The sequence below is a fragment of the Protopterus annectens genome, chromosome 10.part0 (assembly GCF_019279795.1).
Source record: "Protopterus annectens isolate FY-2018-M chromosome 10.part0, PAN1.0, whole genome shotgun sequence".
Taxonomy (NCBI): Eukaryota; Metazoa; Chordata; order Ceratodontiformes; family Protopteridae; genus Protopterus; species Protopterus annectens.
This window is the reverse complement of record NC_056744.1, coordinates 362,448,079-362,475,085: the sequence shown is the minus strand read 5'-3', so window position 1 is coordinate 362,475,085 and position 27,007 is coordinate 362,448,079. Positions and strand designations below refer to the sequence as shown.

The following is a 27,007-nucleotide window of genomic DNA, read 5'->3' as shown; positions in this document are numbered from 1 at the left end:
TATAACCCAATCTGAATTGCAATTTGCAAAAAAGGGAATGTCGTATACTTAACTTGTGTTCTTACTGCTTAAACTTTTCATTTTTAGTATTCTGAGACAATATGTACAGTGGCCACAGGGAAAACAGCCAGTAGCAATATGTCCTTCAAGTGTACATTGTAGATTTTCTTTTTTCTTGTAGAACCCTTGCTTATAATGACTAAAGTAAGATGCCAAGTTTTTTTCCTTTCCTAAAGGAGAATTGCCATCTATTCCCTATTAATCCAGAACGTTTACTTTCCACAAGTTAAATATTCCAGTTACACTGAACACTGTCCATTAGTGCCGCAGTGTTCCTACCGAAGGTCGTAACAAACCACAAGGTACAATTTTGTCCATCTACCTGACTTTTGTATTCAAGAAGATTTTCTCTCTTGATATTGTCTACCTTATTTTTAGCTTGATAGATATAGCCTGCTTTGTAACCCCTTTCTTTAAACCTAATGGTGAGGTCATCTCTGAAATACTAGTGTGTGTCATTATCCGAGCATATATGTTTAATCCTCATGTATTGTGACTTTGGTATATTTTTATAGGTATGTGGATGATAACTGGTGGCATGGAGAAGGGAATTGTATTCCGGAAATTTGCGGTAAACCTCGGTAATTAAGGTGTAGCTTTGATGACCATAACATCCAAAAAAGTTATCCGTTCCTTATTTTGATTTACCGTAAACTCAATCCCCCATTTATTGTCATTCAAATAACTAACCAATTCATAAAGATGTTCCACATCCGATCCCCATACCATCCAGCAATCATCCAAATATCTTTTCCAAATGTCTATTTCATCCGTACGGCGGTAGGGTTGTTACCTCACAGCAAGATGTTCTCCCGTTCGATTCTCGGCTTGGCTTGGGAGTGCCTTCTGTGTGGAGTCTGCATGTCCTCCCCGCAGTTGGGTAGCGTTCGAAAGACATGCATGTGTAAATGGGCGTGCCTTCGTTGAAGGTTGGGCGTCGAGCTGGCACCTCGGCATTTCGTAAAAATCTACTGCCAATCATTAGTGGACTGGAGTTCCGCTGTGGCGACCCCTTACCGGGAAAAAGCCAAAAGACAAACAACAACATATTATGGGAGCCGTAGTCTATGATTTGCTCCTCTATATATGCCATAAATAGGTCAGCATATATGGGGGCAAAAGATGCCCCCATTGTTGTACCTTGAATTTGTAGATAGCATTTGTTTTGATAGAAAAAGACATTTTTGGTGAGTATGTCCTCTGTAAGACAGATAAGAAGGGTATTAAAGCCAGGATGGTATAGCTCTGACCTATATAACCAATATTCTATTGCTTCAATACCAGCCCAGTGTGGAATGTTGGTATATAGGACTTTAACATCTAAGGTGCACAGTAACCAACCTGCCTCCAATTGCATTTCAGAGATGACCTGAAGAAATTCCGTAGTATCCCTAAGACGGGCCCTTACCCATTTAAGCAGAGGTTTTAAATACCTCGTAAAATAATGAGATACAGGTTCCATTAGGGAGCCCTTTCCGGATACGATAGGTCTTCCTGGAGGGTTACGAAGGTTTTTATGAATTTTTGGTAGGAAATATATATATTGATTGTTAGGGTCTGATATCATCTAATGTTTTTTAGTAGTATCCCTAATGACACCCTCTTCCACTGCTAGGGATAAGAAATCATCAATCTGCTTTTTGAAATGTGGGGTGGGATTTTATGTAAGATGTACATAGTATCGCCCATCCACAAGTTGTTTATTAGCTTCCTGATCATATTGTATCCAGTCTTGCACAACCACCGCCCCTCCTTTGTCAGCCCTTAAAATGACTATTTCATGATTGTTTTCTAGTCTAGAAATTGCAGTCATCTTAGTCTTAGAAACATTACTAGTCCTAACCTGACTTTCCCTAGAGCCAAAATGCAGGTTCGTAAGGATGGAATTTTCAAACATAAATACATTATGATTCATTGGGTGGATAAAGGTAGATTTATGGTATCTAAATTCTTCATTTATAACCGTAGATTCTTTATCCTGAAATACAATTTCAAGTTAAGGTTTCTACAAAAAGCAAACACATCTTTAGCAAAGCTTTCCTCAGACACAAAAGAGCCAGGTATGAATGACCATCCTTTATTAACAATATCCTCCTCCAAGGAGGAGAGGGGGTGAGATGATATATTCAACACATTTTCATTTACTGTTTCTGTACATACATTCGAAGTAATCCCTCCATATTGTCCACATTTCCAATGTTTTCTGCCGCCCCCTCCTTTTTGGTTTAATTCTAAAGGGGTACTGGAATTTCTTCTGTTCTGTGCTGGTGAACCTGTAAATGCCGATGTATCAACCTCAAAACCAGAGGAAGATTCTTCACCTGAGGTATCTGTACTAGAAGTAAGAGTTTTCTTGAGTATTGATCTTGGACGTTTTCTTTTAGATGCGTTTCTATATGGTTGTAAAAAACTGACATGTTTGTCCTTATCCCTAGTGAAGGGGTCCCCCCTATCATAGTCTTCCAAATTCCTGAGATATTTCTTTTTTTTTCTGTCCTTCAATTGTGTTTCCAGTGTCATTAAATCCTTACCGAGTTTGAGGCTAGAGGTATATGCAGGTTGTCCCTCATATCCTTTAATACTCTCACACAGTTTAGTGATGGTTACAATTTCACTATCTATTGTCCTGTCATAATGTCCAGCCAAAACTTTCACAAAGTTCATTGTGGTTTTATGTTGTGCTTCCTTCCACTGTTTTAATAGAATATCGTCTGGATTATTAATCATAGGCTGTGTTCGTATTCTTAAGCCCCTTGGTGTGATACCCTTAATCATATAAGCTTTAAATAGCTTGTAGTGCCAAACATTATTCCAAAGAGATCTCATATGTTTGGTCAGTTTAATAAAAAGGGATTCACAGGTGTCCTCCATGTATTGCCAGTCCCTACACCAAAAATGGCCAGATCATCCCGATCGGAGGAAAGCCCCCAAAGCAAATTGGAAATCTCCATAAAGAATTCTAATGGTTAGTAAAAGGTCAGAAAACCAATTATATTTTTAATGGACAATATCAGCCCCTGGAATTCGTACACGGGCAATATCAGCCTAGGCAATCTAAAGTGCTGAGTCCATATTATCCCCTTGATGGAGCTGCTGATATATTTTACTGACAATATCAGCTTTGTTGTTTGGGTATGCATGAAAATAAATCTACTACATCAATAGTGATAAAGATTAATCCCTCTTTCCAAAGGTTTGGAGATAAACTTCCAAGGAAGTCCCATGAATCTTTTATCATATGTGGTACTTTCACAAATATGTTTTACCCATTTATTTATGGCTACACTTAGGGGAAAAATTTGGAGCATGGCAATGTAAGTAGAGGTACTTGTACAAGGACCACACACATGAGAAGGTGTGGCAATTGTAGACAATGTCATGCAATTTTAGAGGAAGAAGGTGTCATATTAGGGAATGTGACTATAACAAAGATTACATTCAGGCAAGGGAACTGTAATTCTAAATTTGTCATATATATGGCTAAGTGCATGGTATGCCCTGGTTATTATATAGGGAAAATGGAGCAGCCTCTTAAAAAGAATATATGGCCATCTATGTAATAGAAGGAAGGATGGTAACAATGCCCTATATAGACATGTAGAAAAATGGGGAAAGCCATTATTTTAAGTTTGCCATATTAGAACAAGTTAGGCTTTGTCCTAGAGGGGGTAACTTTAAGGCAATTTTGGGGTACAGGGAGGTCAAGTGGCAATTACTTACTTATGCCTCCAGTTGACCTGGTCTAAATGACCACATCTCTATCAAACCTATTTTGCAGACACAAGTATAAGTATTACTGCTGTCATTAAAGTTTTAACATTAATTTATATACTTAGTGAAAATATTACAATACAAAATTTTTTATAACTTTTTTTATGGATTTTTAATGAATATTTTTAAGGATTTTTACAAAAATCTTTTTAAATAATACATTATTCATACAATAATTTATTCACTAGCGTCTTAATCCATCTGATGTAATGCAACTGTTTAGTACTTTTAACGTATGCATTTTTTGTTATACAGTACTATTTATGTAACATTAGTGTAAGTTTACTTTAAATGGGGGAGTGTGGTTACTGGTTTTGTTCTCTTTGGTACTAAAATGAAAGGTATTTAAACTATGATTTAGATACACAATGTATTCTGAAGTAGTCCACATTTCAGTGGATGAAAGCACTAAATCATTGTGTGCATCTCAAAACTGGTGTAACCAGTCAGGAGGAGAAGGTAACCTCACACAACACAATTCCAGTATCACATAGTCCCACCACAACAGCGAACCAAACACATAAAAACACAAAAACATACTCGAAGGCTCTAAATAAAAATCTACCTAAGCAACAGAGACCTCCAAAGCAGACATCCAAGCAAACGCTACCCCAAAACAAAACACGTACAACACATAGCACACAAAGTCAGTGTGCCAAGCAGTCACAGCCCTTAAGGCTGAATAGCACACCTGATACTCTTGTAATAGGTGACTGTATTGTCAGACACACTGACGTCCCGCTCATCAGGCTGAATAAAGAGAAGGTCACAGTGAGCTGCCTGTCGGGCGCTAGGATCCGCCACATAACGCAAGCACTCAGGTCACTCCAAAGCAATACAAATATGACTCCGTCATTGTACATGCTGGCGTGAATGACCTGAGACGTACCTCCCTCGACTACATGAAAAGAGACAGAGGAGCTCTCTGATCATGTAGCCCAGGCCGGTATGACCCTGACCTTGAGCAGCATCTTACCCTCACCTAGAATGATGCCACAGTATAAAGACAAAATGATCAATTTTAACAATTGGCTAAAAGTTTGGTGTCATTCAAAGGGGATTCAGTGTCTGTCAGCCTGGGATGACATGCTCGACAAGCCACGTTGCTTCGCTAGGGACGGCTTGCACCTGTCACCCCTGGGCTTTCGGATATTGGCTGTTGCCACCCCCATAGTGCCTTTTTTTAGGCAAGGCTCAAAAGTCAAACCCACCTCCATAGACAGCACAAGGAACAAGAAACTAAGGGTAATGCTGCTAAACGCCAGAAGTCTTAACCTCAAGATGCATGCACTCGAAGCTCTCCTCAGTATGGAGAACATCAATATCTGTGCAGTGACAGAAACCTGGTTCAAGGCTCCAGAGAACACCCCAGCACTACCAGGTTATACCTCATATCATGCTTTTCGGCCCCAAAACCCGGACCGAACCACAAACGGAGGGGGAGTTTCCATATTTATCAAGGATATCCACACCTCCAGGTTTGTGGCATTGCACGAAGTATTGGAGACCATCCATGTGCAAATGACAGTGGGCAAGACTGCTTTTCAGTTTATAGCATCCTACAGACCACCCTCTCAAAGTCAGGAATCCCACTCGGCTTTCCTGAAAACATTGGAGAACATGAAGATCTCTCCGAACACCATTATATTGGGTGACTTCAATTACCCAAACAGACTGGGAGCATTACTCAAGCCCCCAGCACCTTAGCCCAAAGGTTCCTGGAATTTATAAACTCAAATGCTATGGAACAACTAGTCACCACTCCCACAAGAGGGGAAAACATACTAGACCTGATCATTACCAACATGGGGACTCTATGCTCCATACCAGAAGTATATGCCTCATTGGTAAGATCAGACCATAAATTAATTTCACTGGATATCCACATCCCGACCCCACCCCAGCCCAGAAAACCACAGTGAAAAACTTCTCAAAAGCGAACTTCACACTTCTCAAAACCGAAGTGGAATCCTTCAAGGCCCCAGAGCCAGTGGAAACTACGGCCCAAACTGCAGAATCCTATATAAACGCATTCTACGGACATCTCCAGGAATGCATGGATCATGCTATCCCAAACAAAATCAAGACCCAATCATCCAAAGGCAGGCATCCAGTCTGGTGGACCCCAGCCATAAATAAACTGTACAACAGAAGGAGGAAGCTACTACATGATGGAGCAAAATCCCTAAAAGGGAAGGCATCTCTGATCAGTACGATCAAAAAATTACGATCCCTCATAAAATCTTCCAAGGCCAGCTTCGAGAGAAAAATTGCACAGGACACTAAAGACAATCATAAGGCTTTTTTTCAGTTATGTTAGGAACCTGGGATGCAACTCCCAGACTTGTTCTGAGTTGATTCTAAACGACAAAAAATAGACTGAACCCACAGACATCGCCAATATCCTGGCAGACAGGTTCAGTGCAAACTTCTCCACCCCCTCCCCCCCAAAAGAGTAAGCATCTATCCCAGCAGAGTGCAGCCTCCCAAACATCTCTGATGCTCAGGTGAAGGCCGCCCTCTCCAAAGCAAAAAACACTGCTTCCATGGGACCATATGGCGTCCCGGGTTGCGTCCTACATGAACTCCAAGAAGAACTAATCCCTCAAGTAAAACTGCTGTACAATCTCAGCCTCACTACAGGATATGTGCCCAAAGAATGGCGTACAGCAACAGTGGTCCCACTCCACAAAGGTGGCGCCTCTGCGGACCCTGGAAACTATCGCCCCATAAGCCTGACTAGCCTAGTCTGCAAGGCTATGGAGAGGATCATCATGGAACTCATAAACCAAGACATTGGGGACCTACAGACACTAGATCCTACCCAATTTGGCTTCGTCAAGGGCAGATCCTGCCTTTTGAACCTGGTCGACTTCTTCGAAACAGTCACCAAGGCCATAGATGGGGGGAAGGTAGTCCACACAGCCTATCTGGACCTCGCAAAGGCATTTGACACAATACCCCACTCGGGCATCATAGATAAGCTATCCAGCCCAAATATAAACCCCTATGTCACAAGATGGGTCGCAAACTGGCTCAAAGACAGAACCCACAGAGTCAGAGTTGCTGGGGCCATGTCAGACACGAAACCGGTCACAAGTGGCGTCCCACAAGGTTCTGTCCTGGGACCTCTCTTGTTCGGTATTTACTTTTCTGAGGTACAGGCCAACGTGGGAGGACTATGGCTCACCAAGTTTGCAGATGACTGCAAACTGGGCGCCATAATCGACTCTCCAGCTGACACAAACATCCTTCAAACAGGTCTCGCAGAGACGGATAACTGGTGCCAGAGCCATGGTCTAAAGCTAAATGCCAAAAAGTGTATAGTCATACCCTTTGGCAAAAACAATGTGCCCACAAATTACCACATAGGTGGTAACCCATTAAGTACAGAGAAAGGAATTAGGGATCTGGGGACCCAAGTTGATAGCAATCTCTCCTTTGACAACCACATTGCCAAAGTGGTTAGAAAGACCTTCTACATAGGCCCACCTCATCATGAAAGGATTCACATCTAGATCGAGAGGTAATCGTGCCACTTTATTCATCCCTCATCAGGCCCATCATAGAATACAATGCCCCCTTTGGGATGTACCTTACCCGACACCTGCAGCAATTAGAAAGACCCCAAAAGTATCTCACCAGGAGGATCAAGGGACTCAAACAGATGCCATATGCTGCTTGGTTAAAAAAACTCCAGCTCTACTCAGTTGCATACCGCCTACTTCGAAGCGATCTATGCCTGACATATAAAGCTATGTCCAACCCAGAATTAATGGATACGCTCCACCTCAATAAATCTAAATCCCTTAGAGCCACGCGCTCGAGGGACTTGAACCTCAGCACAGAAATAAATAGAACATGCTGGAGGGACAGATTCATAACCCAGAGGCTCCCTTCGCTCTGGAATAGAATTCCAATTCATGTTAGGCAGAGCACCTCACTAACTCTCTTGAAGAAGAATCTTGATGAGTGGATGGGGGATCGTAGGTTTGTCCCGGGGATTACTTCCGTGTCACTATTAGACAGAGGCACAGTAAACTAAACTTTAAAAAGGGCACAGTATACTCAAATCAAGGGGTGGCGTAAGCCAAACACAATCGGGCTAGGCTTATAAATGCCCCAGGGCAGATAGCCTAGTATGAACCTATGTAATAAAGCAGTGTGTTTATTCAGCTCGCCCGAGTGTTTCTTCCTGGAGAATACCATTTGCTGTGAGCGTTTATTCTTGTTGTTTTATTCTTACTTCATATTGCAATTCCCATTTGTATTAGACAAACTTACCTTTACCTTCTCTAACAGCTGTCTAAAATTTCTATATTAAATGTCATTTAACTTGTATCGATTCTTAGCAAATTAGTGATAATGTAAAAAAATATTGATTATAATTAAACTGCAGATGTTTTTGTTTTATTTTTGAAGATTGTAAAATTATTGTGCTTAAAATGTTTTTCAATAATTTGGAACTTTTCTCCCCGGGCCTTTGATGAAAATGGGTTTCTACCCACTTGTACTTTCCTGGTAATCAAATGTCAGTAAAGTAAGTAAATAAGAGTAAGGCATCCTTTAAGATGCAGTAGCCATTCTAGTGTCTGCTAGGAGATGATTGATAATTCATGTTTGTCCTTTCCCTCTCAGATTGATGAAGTAGCCAACATCAATGATGTGGAAGAATATATCGAGCTGCTGTATGAAGACATTCCTGAGAAAGTGCGCGGCTCTGCCCTCATTCTTCAACTAGCACGTAATCCAGACAACTTGGAAGAGCTGCTACAAAATGGTGAGATGTACTATTTTACCAGAATTTTAGAATGTATTTCTATGGAGTAGTTAGCTCATTACTAATGCTGTCTGCTTTCCTTACTTTGTTCTTCCTGCATTTGTGTCTGCTAACCTCCTTTGTTTGTATGCTCCCATCACTCACCCACACTTTCTTCTATGAATTGTACTTTCTGATGATTACTTTGGTTTCTGATCTATGACCTCATTCTTGTCTTTCTGATAGCTACTACAAAACTGTGCTTGGGCTGCTGTTGTCCTGGTAAAGAGATGTGTGGTACCATTCCCTGCTTTATTAACAGCTGACTTAAACTTTGACTGTTGGTTATAGCCTTTTTGCCCCTGGACTTGCACATAAAGGTAAATAATTGTCAGGGGGCAGGCATGAAGGCCTTTTCTAATAACTGCATTCTTCTTGATCCCATTACTTGCCCCTCCTAGCTGGAAGTACGCTGCTGCAATGTAAGGCCTTCCCTTAGACCTTATTCAGCCATCCTGCATCTGCATGCAGTCATGTAGGTGACCAGCTAATAAAACTTCTAAAACAAGCTGTTAAAAGCCAAAATAGCATGGACTTGGTTGGTCACTAACCAAACTGCCTTTAATTTGTAGAAAACATAAGTCCTTTCGTCCTGAACTGTACCAAGACTTCTTCAGATAACTACAACAGCAAACACTCCAGTATTTATAGTCCATCGACTAGATCACATGACAACTTTGCACCTTTTCATTAAAGCAACAGAGTGTCAGAATTTTAACAAGCAGTACCTACTGCTTATCTAAGCTACCTAATACAAAAAAACACAATCTCAGTAGTTAGTTAAATTTATTTTTTTTTTATTTTATTTTACATTTGTTGACTGGGCTAGTCCAGCTGGATATATGTCCATTTTCAGTGGAGGCCCGGGGAGAAAAGCTCCACAAATTACAACAACATAAAAGGTCAAGACAAAGACAATAACAGTATAATTTGGTACATAAGTTTTAACAATTATAGTACAAGCCGAAGATTATATATTTTATATTTCAGTAGGAAAAAGGAAAAATTTATCTAAGAATAGATGAATAAGACTAATACATTTGTATTAGAAATGGTGTAGTACAAATCTTTATAACATATTACAATATTAGATACACCTAGTAATTTATGATGAGATACTGAGGTTTCACAAAAACCTAAGAAAGAAAAACACTAGAGATCAATAGATAGAGTATAGAAGAACAGCAAACAAGGATGGATTTCTAGTGTTATTTAACACATAGGTTGTGATACTATATGAAGGTGTTTGATCATTCCACTGTATATACTTATTTACATGAGAAAAAATCCTAAGGAAGGTTAAGCTCACTAAAAATTAGTGAGACAACACAAGATCATGATAGGCTAGGAATTGTGGGAGTCTAGTTAATAGTTAGGTACTTAGTCTGGGTTAACACAGGGGCATAGCCAGTGTGATTTGAGGTAGGGTTTAAGCTTGCTTTTAAATAAGCTGACAGAGGATATTGAGGTTAGCTGGCTTGGGAGGATGTTCCAGGCTTTACCTACTGTATTGGAGAACAAGGTGTCACCAGCTAAGTTGTTGGATTTTGATATTTGTACAAGTAGGTTATTAGCTGAGCGTAAGGTCTTGAGGTTATTATAGGGGATGACTAGGGATGTAAGTATGGGTGTATTTTGAGGTAAATACAGGATCTTATGGGCTACTATTAATTGATTGAAAAGTATTAAATTTGGCAGCTCTAACCATCCTAACTGATTCAGATTGATACAGTGATGAGTTCTATAGGAGGACCCAGCTGCAAATCTGGCAATATTGTTGTAGGAGGATGTAAGTTTACTCAGATTACTTCTACATATTTTGGTATAGATAGGGGAGGAATAGAGCAAGGTAGAGATGAGGTGGGTATGAGCAATAGTAACCCTGGCTGGAGGTGTAAGAAAGGGTTTTATTCTATAGAGGGAACCTAGTTTCTTGTTTACTATTTTTATGGTGTTATTAATGTGAGGTTCAAAGGACAAGTTGTTATCTATTAGTACCCCGAGTAGTTTGGTGGTTGGTTCCGGAGATATTATAGTTCCATCATTTGAAGTAATAGTAAAGTTAAGTGGGGGGGGTCTGCGGGTGGGGGTAAATAGTAGCATTTTTGTTTTTTTGGGGTTAAGGATAAGACGTCTTTGTAGGAGCCAGTTTTCAACTGTACTAAAGGTCATTTGGGTTAGTGACTGAAGTTCTGATTGAGAAGCAGCAGCGCATATGAGTGTGGAGTTGTCAGCGTATTGGATACAGTCAGCTTGAGGAATTACAGAATGAAGGTCATTTGTAAAGATGGAGAAGAGTAATGGGCCTAATATAGATCCTTGGGACCCCTAGAGTGACTGGGACGTGGGAAGATAAAGTATTTTCCCATAGTACAGCCTGTTGCCTGTTATGTAGGTATGATTGGAACCACTGTATAGTATGGTTGTCCAATGACAGGTTTTTGAGTGTGTCTATAAGGAGGTGGTGATTCACCATGTCAAATGCTTTGGACAGATCATTAAAAACAGCTGAGGATAGAGTATCAATATTACGATTGCTGTTAATATGGTTAGTGAAGGATAAGAGAGCAGAGGTGGTGCTATGAAATGGTCTAAAGCCATGTTGACAGGGTGCTAATAAATTGTGATCGAGTAGGTAGGTTAACAGTTGTATGTGTATACATTTCTCCATTATTTTTGCCAAAGGAGATAGAATAGCTATGGGCCTATAATTGGACAACTCTTTGGAGTTACCGCCCTTATGCAGGGGAATTATGTGAGAGACTTTCCAGATTAGGGGAATAGATCCTTCAGAAATAGTTCTGTTAATGAGGATGGATATGGGGTAGGCTATGACTTTAGCAGCTTTCTGCAGGTATTCTGCAGGTAATTTATCAGCAGAGAGAGTAGTGGGTTTAAGTTTCTGTATGAGGTTACAGATAAGTGAAGTGGGCACTGGCTGAAAATGAAATTGATGAGAATTATTGGTAAAGGTTGTGGCAGAGCCTGGGATGCTAGGGGATAGCTGGTTGGCTAGGGATTGTATGGTTTCAGTGAAAAAAGTATTAAATGAGTCTGCTATTTGGATGGGATTGTTTTGATCAGAGCCAGAGGGAGAGGGAGTACTTGAGCATCCAGGGTGTAGGAGGTTATTGATACCTCGCCAGAATTTTTGGGGATTATTTTGGTTGGTTTGTTGTAGTTGGTAGTAGTAGTTTCTTTTATTGGTTAATATGGCTTTTTTTGTTTCATTTCTTAGCTGTCTCAATTGCAGGTGGTCTGAGGAGCTTTTTGTTGAGCGACATTTGGCCCATAGTTTATTTCTTTGGAGGATTTTTTGTTTGGTCGTTTTGGTGAGCCATGGTGCCGGTTTGGTTCTAATTCTAACTTTGCGTAATGGGGCATGGCTGTCTAAAATGGTTAGAAATTTAGAGTTAAAGTATTTCATGGCATTATCTATTGGGAGGTATTTCAGGGGTGACCAGTCACAGGTGACTAGTTCAGCTTGAAAGTGAGCAGGGTTAAAATTTTTGGTAGTGCGAATAGTTCTACAGATGGCAGAGTTTAGGATGACAGTTTTTGTTCTGATTAAATAGGTAAGCAAGTGATCACTTATGTCCTCAGGGAGGGTGCCTGTTTTATAGTTTAGTTGGGGGGTATTAGTGAGTATCCAGTCAAGGGTACTAGTTTTGTTGTTAGTTTTATTGGTGCGGGTTGGGGATGTTAAAGTTTGGGTAAAACCATATAAGTTGATATGAGTAGACGGCTGCTCAGATATACAGGAGTTCCAGTTAATGTTAAAATCTCCAAGTATAATGGTTTCTTGGGGGTAGTTACTTGAGAGCCAGCTGAGGATAGCCTCTAATGTGTTGATGTTATTGCCTGGGGGAAGATAGACGCATGATAGATATATGGCTTTGCTTTTGTTAAGCTGAACCTTAGTTAGAAGAATTTCTGCATTGTTGCAAAGAGGAGGTTTGGAGTCTAACAAGGTAACTTGTAATCCATTCTTATAAAGTATGGCTACACCTCCTCCTTTTTTAGTGTTACGGTCACGCCTTATGATATTATAGCCAGGGGTAGAACTGCACTGTCTTGTATTGATGGATTAAGCCATGTTTCAGACAGACAGAGGATGTCAAAGGAATAAACATCAATAAGGGCATGCAGGTGAGCTATTTTGTTATTGATGCTACGAATATTAAGATGAGCTATCAGGAGAGAGTTGGGGGGCTTGGTAAGTGTCTGTGTGATTGAATTTGTTGGTGTATCAGGCTGTGTAGCTGTGATAGTGGTAGGACCTGGGTTAGGGTGTATATCACCATCTAACAGGGAGTGGACCTGAACTTTTAGGATGAGTTGTAGAAGTTTAAAAACTAGGTTCTTATTTTTTTCTAGCTAGTGGGTTACATTGAGAGATGTGATGGAGTCTGTGAAATATGGCTGCTGAGTACTTAGCTGAGCTGGGGAGGTTTCTAACACTATGAGTGGAGCTGGGGGTAAGGACAGAGGTGTGTGTGATGTGGGTATGCAGTCCTAGGAATCTATGGTGTTTGTAGAGAGTAAGTAGATCGGGAATGAGAAGTATAATTAGGAGTAGTAATAAAGGTAAGGGTTTACAGGATCCTTGAGCCATTTGTTTAGGTTAAGGTGGTTAAATGTAGGGATATTTGTGGATAGAGTGGTAGGGTAATGGATAAAGGTAAATGAGTGATGGTTCTTTAAGGGGGAGGAGATAGGGGTAAAGTGAGAATATAATAGAGGTAATAGCACTTTAAGGGGAGGAGTTAGAGGTTGGTCCTAATGCATAGGGGTGTGGCAGTTAGAGTATAAGTGTAGGACCACTGGGGGCAGGGTAGGGGAGCGGAGTGAGCCCGCAGGGCGAACGGAGCGGGATGAGCCACAGAGGAGTTCACCCTAGGAAAACAATCAGAGGAGCAGTAAGCAAAGTTAAGTAAAGCAGCAGAGGGTAAGGTGACACAATGCTTTGATAATAGAATATGCAGAGAGGGTTGGCAGTGAAGAATATTAGAAGAAAGAAAGAATAGAGTGGGAGTATTAGCTCTTCCAGAATATTAGAATCCAAGAGCCTGTAAGTTACTTAAAATTGGAGTCAGAATGGTGGTCTAAAGGAAACTATTGCCCTCTAGTGGACAAAAGCTGTATAGCAGAGGCAATATATACTGAGAAAAGAGTGCAGGGCAGTAAGTATCTGAAAAAGCTCAGCAAAGGGCTGAGCGAAAGCGCTTGATGGGATTGTTGGTGTGAATATTCTACAATAAAGTGAAGATTTTTTACTCTACTGGCAGCCTTTCATTTTCTACTTGTGTGGAAGAAGGAGTACCGGCATTTGTTTTGGACTTTTTTGCCTCTGGATTTCCAGCGCCACCTTTGCAGCCTTGGAGCAATTTGTTTTATTGGCTTCTTGTCCTTTTTGGCAGTTTTTTCAGGGCAGTAAGTATGCTATAGAGGATTGAAGAGGAAGAACAGTAAAAATACTTGTAGTCTAAGAAGGGGGAAGGGGTGACAGGTATGGGAGCAGATAGTAAAGGCTGCCGGCTGTCCTGGCTGGTGAAAGTAAACTTACAACCTAGGATATCTCACACTAATTGTCTTAAGACTTCGGTTTAAAGTACGTACTTTACTTATAATTAAATTCCCTTGGGGACTGTAGCAGAGGGGAGGAAAGGTTCAGTTCCTTAGTTAGGGGAAACCGCAGTGTGTTGAGGAGAATAGTTGTTTTCAGCACACAGGGCAAGTTCTCCTTAATACTGGGAAACCAGGTTGAGCAGCTGGGAGTATAAAGGGAAAAGAGAGACAGTGGTAAGACACACAGAGAGATAAAAAATAGACAGTTACACAGGCTTATTAAGTAGTAACTTGAGCATAGAACAGAGATTAACTTGCATAGTAAAACAGTCTTGACTGCACATATTACAATGTCTCTATCAGTGATAATATTCAAGCAAGACACTTATAAAAGCAATATAGTTCAGGAGCAATAAAGGTTAAACTCTTCTATGACTCAGTCAAAGATTACATTCAGCAAGACACTTGTTAAAACAGCATATCTCTGAAACAATAAGGTTCAACTTGTCTTATAACTCTCTATCATGTTTGCATTTGTTATTTGTATAGATGGATAGATATTTTTGTTTTAGAAAGGTAGGCTTCTAATTAGTCCTCCTTATTTGCACACATCATTGTTAATTAGGCTAGTCAGTATAAGGTGCTTGGGCAGAGGATGCTGTGATTTCTGTCGTATGTATAGTAATAGTATGCAACAGGAAATACTGCTCTATATAACTATACAGTGGTAAACAATAGCTCTGCACATCCATACAATGGTGAAAAGCAGAAACATAAACTCTATACAGCAACCTTAGCTGTCTATAGGTCTGAAACAACACTAGAATGCTTGTAGTCATTAGCGTTGTTAGCGTACAAAGAACGCCATGGTTCCAGTCTAATATATAAATATATTATGTAAAAAGAGCCGTTTATAGTTTTAGTATTCGACAAGAGGTTAGTTCTTATAAATCATACATTGTCCAAAAACTTAATTATCCAATGAGCCCTGTAAAGATACATACATATCCCTAAATATATATAAATGCTTACTTAAGGAAATATAAAATCATTTAAAAGAATGTGTGTGTGTGTGTGTGTGTGTGTGTGTGTGTGTGTGTGTGTGTGTGTGTGTGTGTGTGTGTGTGTGTGTGTCTGTGTGTGTGTGTGTGTGTGTGTGTGTGTTTATATATATATATATATATATATATATATATATATAAATATATCATATATATATATATATATTTATATGTGTGTGTATATATATATATTTATATGTATATATACACACACATACACAGATATATTAAAAATATAATGTATATTTTAAAAATAGAATAAAAGTAACCAGTCTTTTCTGTGTGTAAATAAGCAGTAAATAATTATTTATATGCATTTTATATATATGTATATATATATATATATATATATATATATATATGTGTGTGTGTGTGTGTATGTATATACATATAAATACACACACACACACACACACACACACACACACACACACACACACACACACACACACACACACACACACAAATACAAATAAATAAATATGCTAACTGCAAAAGTATATAAAAAGTTACCCAAACTTTAGAAAAATTGTTCTTATTTACATGCTAGTAAACTTTTAACTTCAACAGACATACTGTAGATAGTTCATCATTTAACCCCAGAGGGTTACCAGAATTCGACCGGAGTTGCCATTTAAGCTTATTCCTCTCCAGTGGCAGCCCCATGGACCCCCGTGAGGGTTAACAACTTCTTGTTCCACTACAGTGTACTTAAAACTATGGGCTGGATGATCAATCAAATGTTTAGCTAGTGCATTACTTTCACTTTATTTTTAATCATTTGCAGGTGCTCATACACCCTTGCTTTTAGTATGCATTCAGTTTTCCCCAGGTAAAATGCCAGGCAACTCTGACATAAAGCACAATATACCACACCCTTAGACATACAGTCGAAATGTCCATTAATCCTGTACTGTTTGCCCCTAATAAATAAACCAATCTGAATCCAGGATAGAATGATAAAAGTGACATTCCTTTTCCATGTATTCTCACCCCTCAAAGCACTTTCAAACAAATTTTTAAAACTAGTACCCCTTTTATATACAAAGGAAGTGTATTACTAATCCCATGTCTATATCAGCACCCAGTTGTCAGAACCCACTTAATAATCTCACAATCCGAGGAGGACATTGTAATGAAACTACATTTAAAGGCAGGATCATTACTATACGTGGGGACACTGGGAGACTTGACTACTGTGGTGACATTCGTAGCAGGTGTTATCCCTCCACCTGGATGGTGAGAATGTCAGGAGACACCAGCACAAGAGGATACAAATCATGCCTGAGATTTTGGGATATGCTGTTTCATCATTCAAAGGTTGCTCTGTATATGTAAGAAATAACTATGCCATTAAAGAAATTATTGGAGCAACATATGACATTGTAATGGAGTGAAGAACAAGAAAAAATGAAATTGCTGAAATATTAGTTACCAAAGTACCATCTCGTAATTATTTTGATGTAAATCATGTCAAGCATCACCACAGTAACAGTACTATTCAACTCACAGTAACAATACTATTCAACTCACAGTAACAATACTATTCAACTACTCAATATGCTGTACTTGTTTCATAAATGTCTTTGCTCTCTACTCTGTGCAGCTCTTTTAGTTTTACTTCTGTAGGCTACTACAGTGTTCTTCAAATTGCCAGTAGATGTGAGCCAGAATAGAACTGGTGCTGTGATTTTCCAAGAATAACCCTTCTCTGATGGTCAAGTGTCTTTGCCAACTGTCAGAAAAAATATTCTTGGATAAAATAATGCTGCTAACAATACTGTATGGCTATGATAAGTTTTCTGAAACTGAAATTGAGTTGTAAGTGCTAAAACAGATATGTATAGGAGTTATATGAATTTGTGCCATAACTCTTAGCTACATAAAACTTAATGTACTATTGTCACAACTATACACTCCTCTATCATCTGTTCTCTACCTTCCTTGGGCCTCCCCTCCTACTTTATGCTGCTTTAACTCTTTATATTATTTTCCTGTCATCTAGATTTTGAAAAAGCCTTTATAGCAATAAATATTCTTGTGTAAAACTTGATAGTCTGTACATGCTAATGACATTGCCTTGCATATACTGTCCTGTAGTTACAAATCTTCACGTACAATCAGTGTAACTTATTTTTAATAGAAACTGTTTGTAACTAATGCCAAGGATGTCTGACTAATGGAACTGTTGCTCTTGAGTGAAACTGACTGCAAACGATGAAACGGTGCAAATGATGTCCATGATGTCTGTATAATGCAGTCTTTCTTCTTCAGGCGTCAACTAAGAAAGGGCACTGCTCAGTCTGACTTTCAGGTGTACAAATGGCAGTAAATAAATTATTCATGCCTGTCCAAATCAGCAAGAGGATAAGCTTGGAGGTTCACTGGAAGTTAACTGTGTTATTGTACTGTAGTTACAGCAGAATAGAAACTTAAGAGTTTTAAAAATATACTGAGGATGAGCATGAAATGCATATACTTAGGGAAGTTACTTTGAAAGGTTGGGCAAAACAGACTACATTGTATAACTTAAGGAATTTCTTTCATTTGTTGTAAAGCTTATTAATGTTTGTGGACCATCACTGTGGTTTATTTTTAAACTTCCTATAATATTTAACTCTCATTGTAGAGTAGTATGATGTTTGCATGTTTGTAATCCCTTTCTTTCATTTAAAGATTCAGTCAGTTGCATAGATTTTACTGTTTAAAGCAGATACACTTATATTGTTTATGTTGTGCATTCTAGCCAACATATCATGGCTTGAGCCTTGTTTGCATGTAGTTAAATGTAGAGAAAGAGTACATCTTATTTTTGACAAGGAATATCTGTATAATTACATCAGAAAGTTCACAACTGTGCTGTGTGTAATGCTTAGGACAGTAATATTCTATGATCTACCAGGTTCCATTTGAAGGATAGTAGTGAAATCTCACTGTTTAACCTGCAAGGAAAGTCTGTGCTGAGGTAAGGGAGGCACTGTGTAATAAACTTGTCTCACCAACATGTTTTATTTATCTGTTAGTGAAGCTTTAGGCCCCTGTTTCTAGTGTGAGTGGAAGTATTACTCTTTTGGAGATATAGGAGCTCAAGAACAATTGAGTCCTGGTAGTGAGTAGGCTACGCTAGGTATAGGTCTTCCTCAAAAGTCTGTAAGATACTGGATAAAGGCGGCAGTGCCCCCAGTCTCTACTTTTTGTTCAGGATCTTTAGGCCTGTGTTGTTTTTGGCTAGAAACCTCTGTGGCTTTTCTAGTTGTGTGATATGCCTAGTGTGGTACATCCTGAAGAGGGCATTGTACTCGGTAACTCAACTAATCAGTGCTGCTTATAACAGAATGATGACTTCCTTAGATGTAGATAATATTCCCTTTTTGATTAGTTGTGCTATGTAGAAGGATTTTCTGAATGCTATTGTCACATAATGACATAAAAAGAATGGGAGTTACCAACCCAGCTTTCGAAGTCCCAATTACATTTTCATTTTTATGATGGTGTATTGGCAATATAGTATGCTGAGGGGAAGGAGGGGTTGTTTACTACATTTTTTGCTTTTAATTGCGTTATGCATTTGGGCAAATCCACTATGTGTGAACGGAGGTTCCCAAATTGGCAGTACCTCTGAAAAAAATTGTACAAATGTGCAATGAGGGAATGCACATTGGCATTCGCTCATTGCAGATTCGACATTTTGAGCGTGGATTGCACTATAGCGGGAATTGGGAAATTAACCCTTTCCCCACTGTAGTGCGATCTCGGAGTTAGTATATTAAAGTAGGGGTGTGTGGGGGGTGCAGGTGGTCTTGCTCCCTTACATTACGATGTGTCTTCGACATTTAAGTTCGAAAATCAGTGAATCTGCTGTTCAATTTGCTGATTTTTGAACTTGGGAGACTTTCGCAGTTTAAAATCCACACTTTTGGTTCGCACAAAAGCACAATCGATATTGTCATTTCTGACAATAGGAAGGTAAACCTTTTTCAACATTTAAATCTTATGTCATTTTCATTCGTTCCTCAGTCTGTGGGTTTTGGATCCCACCCTCAGATCCGACTTGGCCGCTTTCTGTAGCTTAGGCTCCAAAGCTTGAGCTTCTCCCATACCCATAATGCTTCATTCCCCCAGATTACCTCCGATCTCGTTTGCTGCTCATAAAAAGCATTGTAATCAACTTGCTCAAGCTCCATTTGGATATCAGCAGTTAAGTCCATAATTTCTTCCTTTTTATTTTTATAGTACTTCCTTGTCTCCTGTCTTTTTTCTATATTAAAAAATTAAAAAAGTCTTCATATTTTTTCTTTTTAAAATAGCGATCACTATCCGTTTTTCTTTGGTGGGAGTTGCTTTCCTTTCCTCTCTCCTTTCCTACTTAACTTTTAAGAAAATGTCTGATAAGCCTTTAGGCTTTAAAAAGTGCAGTTCCTGTTTGCCAAGATCTCCTCATCTGATCTCCACAGGGAGTGCATATATTGTCTTGGTCCTGCTCACCTTGAAGCCCCCTGCTCTACTGGCAAGGAGTTTCACCGAGAGCACTGGCCGACAAAAGAAGTAAACTTATTCTGAAGGACCTCCTTCTTCTGCCCTGTCTGCAGGTTCTTCCACATCAGGGGCTCAACCCCCCTTCGAAAAATGATTAGAGACATTCAGGAATGCAGTAAACGTTCACAATGAAAGTCGGCCTCTTCTTCTTCTGACGAGCCTCCATCCAAGGCTCCTAGGACATCTGGTCTGAAACCCTTGGATCTGAGTAAGTCTGTGCAGTCATCTCCTCATTAGGTCCCCTACCCCGAGCCTCCTCCTCCTTCTGCGACCACAGGGTCTCCACTTAAAGAGAGATCCCCCAAGACTACATTCAGGCCACCTTCTACAGCATCATCTGTAAGGGCCACTGATAGCATTTCTAAATCAGAGATGGACAGACTGATGAGGCTATTCCTTCAGACACAGATCCAGATGAGGTTCTTACCAGCTCCGTCCCCTAGCGGGTCTGTGGGCATAAATCACCTTTCAGACCATTAGCTCCTTCTCTGATCTGACCTCCTGCTTCAGGGTCCTTTGATCTGAAGGCCCCAAGTGTCAAGGTATTGGAGCTGACAGTGATTCTGTCTTTGACCCCAACAGCTTCCCTGACTTGCTTGGCCCTTACCACATCTGGGCCGAGGGGGCTTTCAGAACTGAAGGCTCGATGTTGTCTCTGAGGGGGTTGACCTTGACTCTGATGTTTTCGGAGCCATCCCTTCCTCTCAGAGCATTGGTGATCATTAGCTCCACCACAACTTCTGGAGTGGAGGGCCGGGGGGAGGGGGCTAAGGGATCCTCTGCCCTGGTAGCTTCAGCTCTGAGGGAATTTTCTTCAGCGTCTCTGGCCTTTCCATTTTCAAGGTGGTAGAGAAGGTTCTGTCCATGCCCGGGAGATTCTCGGCTCCCAGTCTTTTCAGATCCACTCCTTACCTCCATGGATATTGTCACTGAGACCTCACCACTGCCGCCTTCTGGACAGCTGGCCTAGCACAGCCTTCAGGTACTTCCACCCTTGGAACCCCAGATTTCTCTCGAGGTCTCCCCAGAACACCCCAATGAAGAGATTCCCTAGAAGAGAAGGTGCAAAAGGAGGCAGCTGGATTCCCTGAAGAATCCATTGCAGAATACACCAATTTTGAGGAAGGCCCAGATCTCCACCTGAGGATGCATCTTTTGGAGACATCTTAGAAAATCCTGCAACAAAGAGGTGGATGGTCTTCCCAAAGCCCTGACCCTGAGGAAATGGTGACCTTGGAGGCTTTCGGGTCCAGCCCATGTATATCTTGGGTGTCCCCCCATGCTGATGCACTTATCGACCTGATATCAAGCAGGGCTTGAAAGGACCTGGACACTGTAGAACCTGTCACCAAATGTGCAGGCAAGATCCTTAGTACCCCATCTGAGTGACCCAACTGGATCAAAAGAATCCTGGTAGATGCCATGGTTATTGCGGCAGCCACCAAGGAGGAGCTGGCCCAGGAAATTTCCACTGTCCATCCCCCTAACTGAGAGTCTAGCACCATGGACAGATTTGGCAAGAGAGTTTATGCCTTGTATATCTTCACCTTGTGAGCATTGAACTATCTTTCCCATTTTACTAGGCTGCAGAGGGATTTAATCAAAGAACTCTCTAGCTCCATCCCCGAGTCCATGTCTAGTGACAAAAGGAAGTCCTTCTCTTCCAGAATGGCCACTCGACAGTTTATTTCCAGTGTGTCCATGAGGTTACTCTTCCATGCTGCAGAAGGTACCTCAACGGCTGGTGGTTCCAACATTGCCATCAGGCCCCCATGCTTATATGCGGCTGTGTGGCTTTGCGGAGCCCTTCAAGGCATCTTTTTTCAGTATTCCTTTTGACGGATAGTCTTTGTTTGGGCCCACTGTTAAAGACACACTCTTCCATAGTGAGAAAGATGGAAGGACCCTGTCTGCCATCAGAATCCATTTTTCTACCCCACAAAGATCCTGCTCCAGGAATCGGCATGGGAGAAAAAAACTGTGGTTCAAAAAACTCAGGGTCGTTTTAAGGAATCTCAGGGAGACTTTTTCCCCAGAGGCAGAGGGGGAAACGGTTATAATGGTAGATGCCACCCACGTGGCAGAGGAGAGGGGGTCCGAAATCAAGGGTTTCAAGATTCTTTCTTGGACAGACCCCTTCAGCACTCCTGAAAGGTTGCCCAACTGTCCTTCTCTGGGGGTAGTGAGAGTGTGCTTATCATAGGTTCATTGGTAGGTACTAGGCTATTGGCCCTAGGGCCTATATAAGCCTAGCCAAAAAAGGTACCCTGGCTTTTGCCACCCAAGAAAATTATTTTCCTGTGCCCCTGTCAAGCAGAGCCACAGAGGTGATCCCCGGGGTGAATTTCCTATTTCCCATCCAGTCATCGAGATTTTTCTTGAAGAGTGCTAATGAGGAGCTTTGTTTGATATAGATAGGTAGTTTGTTCCAGAGTATGGGAAGTCTCTGGGACTGGACTCTATCCCTCCAGCATGTTCTGTTTATTGTGGTGACAGGATTTATCTCCTAAGAGAGTGTTGCTCGGAGGGATTGGGATTTCTTTAAGTGGAGCATGTCCAACAGCTCTGGGTTTGACATAGCTTTGTATGTTAAGCAGAGATTGCCTCTGAGTAGATGATATGTGACAGAGTAAAGCTGGAGTTTTTTGAGACGGTCTGCATAGGGCATCTGTTTGAGGCTGGTAATGCTCTTTGTGAGGTATTTCTGCGGCCTTTCCAGTTGTTGTAGATGTCTTGTGAGGTACATAGCAAAAGGGGCGTTGTACACTATAATGGGTCTAATGAGTGACAAGTAGAGGGAAACAAGGAGGTGGGCGGTTGGTGTAATGGTTAAGGTGTTACCTTAGAAACACAAGGTACAGGGTTTGATTCTCACATGGGGTAATTGGCTAGACTTAAAATGGCCCACTGAGGACAATTAGCCTAGTACTAATCTATGAGTCTGTGAGTTAATGACCTCTTTTTTCCTGGATGAGAAACCTTTTGTGATGAGGTATGCCACATAGAAGAGTTTCCTGACTACTGTGGCGATGTGATTATCAAAGGAGAGACTACTGTCCACCTGTGTCCCAAGGTCTCTTATCACACTTTCGATGTTAAGTAGACTACCATCTATGTTGTTGCTCATGGGTACAGAGTTTTTACCAAAGGGGATGACAATGCACTTTTTGGCATTGAGCTTAAAGCCATGGCTTTGACACCAGGCCATCTGTCTCAGTGAAGCCTTTTTCTAGGATGTCCACATCGTTAGGAGTTTTGATTATGGCTCCTAGTTTGCAGTTATCTGCAAACTTCGTTAGCCAAAGACCTTTTGTGTTAGCCTGTACTTCAGAAAAGTAGACACCAAACAGGAGGGGACCCAGGACTGAACCCTGTGGTTCTCCACTTGTCACTCTTGTGACATAGGGATTTATACCTAGTTTAGTGAGTTTATCTATAATTCCAGAGTGGGGGATGGTGTCAGAAGCCTTGGTGAGATCTAGATAGGCTGTGTGAACCACCTTACCGTCGTCTACGGCTTTGGTGACTGCTTCAAAGAAGTCTGTCAGGTTTAGAAGACATGATCTGCCTTTTACAAACCCGAACTGGGTGGGGTCCAGAATTTGGAGATTACCAATGTCTTTGTTTATAAGTTCCATGATGATACATTCCATGGCCTTGCAGACCACACTCGTTAGCTAATGGGGTGGTAGTTCCCAGGGTCCGTGGCGGCTCCCCCTTTGTTGAGTGGGATAACCGTCTCTGTGCGCCATTCAGTGGGTACAAAGTTTGAGGTGAGGCTGTGATTGAACATGATGCTTAGGTGGGGTGCCAGTTCATTCTGTTGTTTGTGTAGAATGCAGCCTGGGATGTTGTCAGATCCCATGGATGCTGTGTTCTTGGCTTTGGAGAGTGTGGTTTTCAGTGCCATTGTGCTGTAACTCAGAGCAGATCTGAGTGTTGCCATTGAGATTCTTGACATAGCAATAGAATGCTGTGTGGTTGTTTAGAATCAGTGGCGATTTTGTTTTCATAACTAACTTTGGAGGATTTTATGAGGGATCTCAAGTTCTTAATGAAGCTGACCAGGGAGTTCCTCCAATCTTGGGATTTTACTCTTTTTTTTTTTTTTTTGCAACAGTTTCTTTCTTCTGTTGTAGAGTTTGTTTATGGCAGGGGACCACCAGATTGGCTTCCTTTTTTTGGAGGATAGCATCTTGGTTCTTTTAGGGATAGCACGATCCATGCTGTCGTGTAAGTTATCCTTGCAACTAGAAGTTTGGCTAGCCATCACAAATGACTGGTAGGTGTGAAGGAGCATATCCAGTGAATACTCCATTCCCTTTCCAAAACTTTCCAAACTAAAGAGCTCTCTCCTGGATGTTCCACCCAATCAGAGAGAGGCAGCAGCATTGTAGATCTCAAACCTGATCCAAAAAGGAGTCATACAGAAGGTCCCTGCAGACCAACTCTGATCAGGCATGTACTCAAGATTCTTTAGTACCAAAAAAGACAGGGGACCTCAGTCCCATCTTGGATCTGACATCCCTGAACAAGTCAGTAAAGAACTTGAAGTTTAGGATGGTCACGGCCCAGTCCATTTTTCCTCTTATGAGGATGGATGACTGGATGAGCTCAATAGACCTGAAGGATGCGTACTACTACATCAAGATGGACAGGTGCTCTAGAAGGTATCTACTGTTTAGTCTGGGAGCCAGACATTTTCAATTCAGAGTGCTTCCTTTTGGTATCACCACAACCCCCACGGTGTTCACCAAATTCATGGTGGTAGTTGCAGCTCATCTAAGACTGCAAGAATTCCACGTTTCCTTACATAGATGACTGGCGCCTAACTACTCCAACCAGACATGTACTCACCCCAACCAAGGACTGTTTGTTGCAACTAGATCCTATTTTAGGCATAACCATCTGCATGCACAGCCTGTTTAGAACATAGACTTCATAGGAGCACGTCTGGATACAACCAAAACCTTGGCCCATCTACCTCCAGACAGGATTTCAATGCTAGGGCTACATATCAGACAAATTTTAGCAATTCCAGCTTCTCCGGTAAAACCAGTACTCAGAGCCATGGACTCCATGGCTGCTACCATAAATCTATTACCAACAGCATGTCTACATATGGGAATTCTGCAAACAACCTTAACAGTTCAGTGGTCATTTCACCAACACCTTCTAAGCTATCTGATTAAAGTATCACGAGTGTGCAAAGATTCTCTCCTCTGTTGGCTCCACTCTCGGAGATCCAGCAAGGATACCCCTTTGTTTCCCCCCCTAAATACCACATGGACCACAGATGCCTCCCAGTTTGGGTGGGGGGCATTTCCTGGGTCGGGTGGTCTAAGTCACGTGGACGCCACAGGAGACCAACCTGCATATCAGTGTCCTGGAGATGAGGGCAGTCACTTAACAGCTTTTTTCCTCTAGGGACAATTGCGATACAGACAGAGACAGTATGTCAGTAGCATGGTACATCAACAAACAAGGGGGAAACCAGGTCCAGTCCCCTGTGTCGAGAAGCAATGCGTGTGTGACAGTGGGTGATCTCTACCAACCTCTTTCTGATCGCAACACATATTCTGGGGGAGTGCAATATCGTAGCAGACAGGCTCAGCAGAATCTTACTGATGCCTCACAAGTGGTTTCTGAATCAGTGGCAAAAGTGATTTTCCACAAATGGAGTCAACCTTAGTGTGATATTTTTACATCTCCCCACAACAACAAAGGTAGCAGATTCTTTGCCGTGATCCCTCCTCAGGGACAGCCACCCAGAGATGCTCTAGTCCATGCTTGACCTCCTGGTCTACTTTATGCTTTCCTACCACATCCCTTGATCCCCATATTTCTTCAGAAAGCATTCAGGTTGAAGAGCAAAGTGATGCTCATGTGCTCCCTTTTGGTCTCATTTGATTTTCCGTCCCTGGACACTGGAATCACGTTAAGCTCTACTGTGCCATCCATCAGGGCAAACTCACCCCGATCCCCCAGGCCTAAAACTAACAACATGGTTTCTATAATTCCAATGATGGCTAGATTTTCCAGGTTTTCATCCCTGGTCCAAAACATTCTAATCTCCTGTCACAAGTCATCTACTAGGAAAATATATAAGAGCAAATGGAAAAGATTCGTTATATGGGCTCAACAGTAGCAGTTAGATCATTTTACTGCTCCTATTCCAGCAGTTCTAGATTTTCTTGTTCATATTTTCCAAAATGGGGTGAGTTACTGTACTGAGAAAGTACAAGTAGCAGCCATTTGTAATTATTATATTGGAGAAAATTCCTCCTCTTTAGTTTCATCTAAATTGTGTGAGGTCTTTCTCAGAGGTATTTTCGTACTTCACCCTCCAGTTCGAGATCCAACACCTCCTTGAGACCTAACTATGATTTTAGAGGCACTAGTTCATCCCCCTTTTGAACCTCTAGCCAAAGTAGATTTGAAATTCCCATCATGCTGTCACTTCTGCAAATATCTTTATTTAATTTTTCATAAAGACAGAATAACTTGCATACCAACCCGTCTTTTCTCCTCAAAGTTGCTACAGAGAACAACATTAACCAGTCTATCAACTTACCAGTCTTCTTTCCCAATTACCAAACAAAGGGGAATATACTCTTAATCTGTTAGATGTTCATAGACAGCTCTGTTTTTATTTAGACAGAACTAAATCTTTCAGAAAGTCTGACCAGCTTTTCATATCTTTTCGGATGTCAGGAAAGGAAAACCAGTTTCCAAGACCACTTTAGCTAAATGATTGCGAGACTGCATTTCATTTGTTTATGAATCTAAAGGTGTTTCCTTACCTAAGCAAATCAAGGCTCACTCTACTAGATCAATGGCAACTTCTCAAGTCTTTTGGGCAAATGTTTCGATTGATGATGTTTGTTCTGCCACTTCTTGGTCAAATTCTCACACCTTTATTTGCCACTATAAACTGGACATCATCTCTAGGAATAGGGCTGCCTTTGGTTCTGCAGTGCTCTGAAACATCCTTCCATGAAGGCCACCCTGGATTATTGTAGCTGAGGACTCTGTCCCACAGGCTGAGCAATGAATGAAAATGACATCATCGGGTAAAGAAGTTATGTACTCACCATAACGTTCCATCTGTGTGTCCATTTTCATTCTTCCTCAACCTCCCCACCCTCCTTCCTCCTGTCCAACTTATGAAGAACCTGATGGATATGCTAAT

General features: G+C 41.1%; 1 protein-coding gene across 1 annotated transcript in view; it reads left to right on the top strand.

Moving 5' to 3' along the window:
- The window catches only part of KIFAP3 (kinesin associated protein 3), a gene marked incomplete in the record, with an annotated part of 1,467,647 nt that overhangs the window by 189,814 nt on the left and 1,250,826 nt on the right, over window positions 1-27,007 (top strand). The window contains 1 exon segment of the mRNA XM_044085270.1: window positions 8,470-8,611. Within this exon segment, the coding sequence (XP_043941205.1) occupies window positions 8,470-8,611 (142 nt within the window).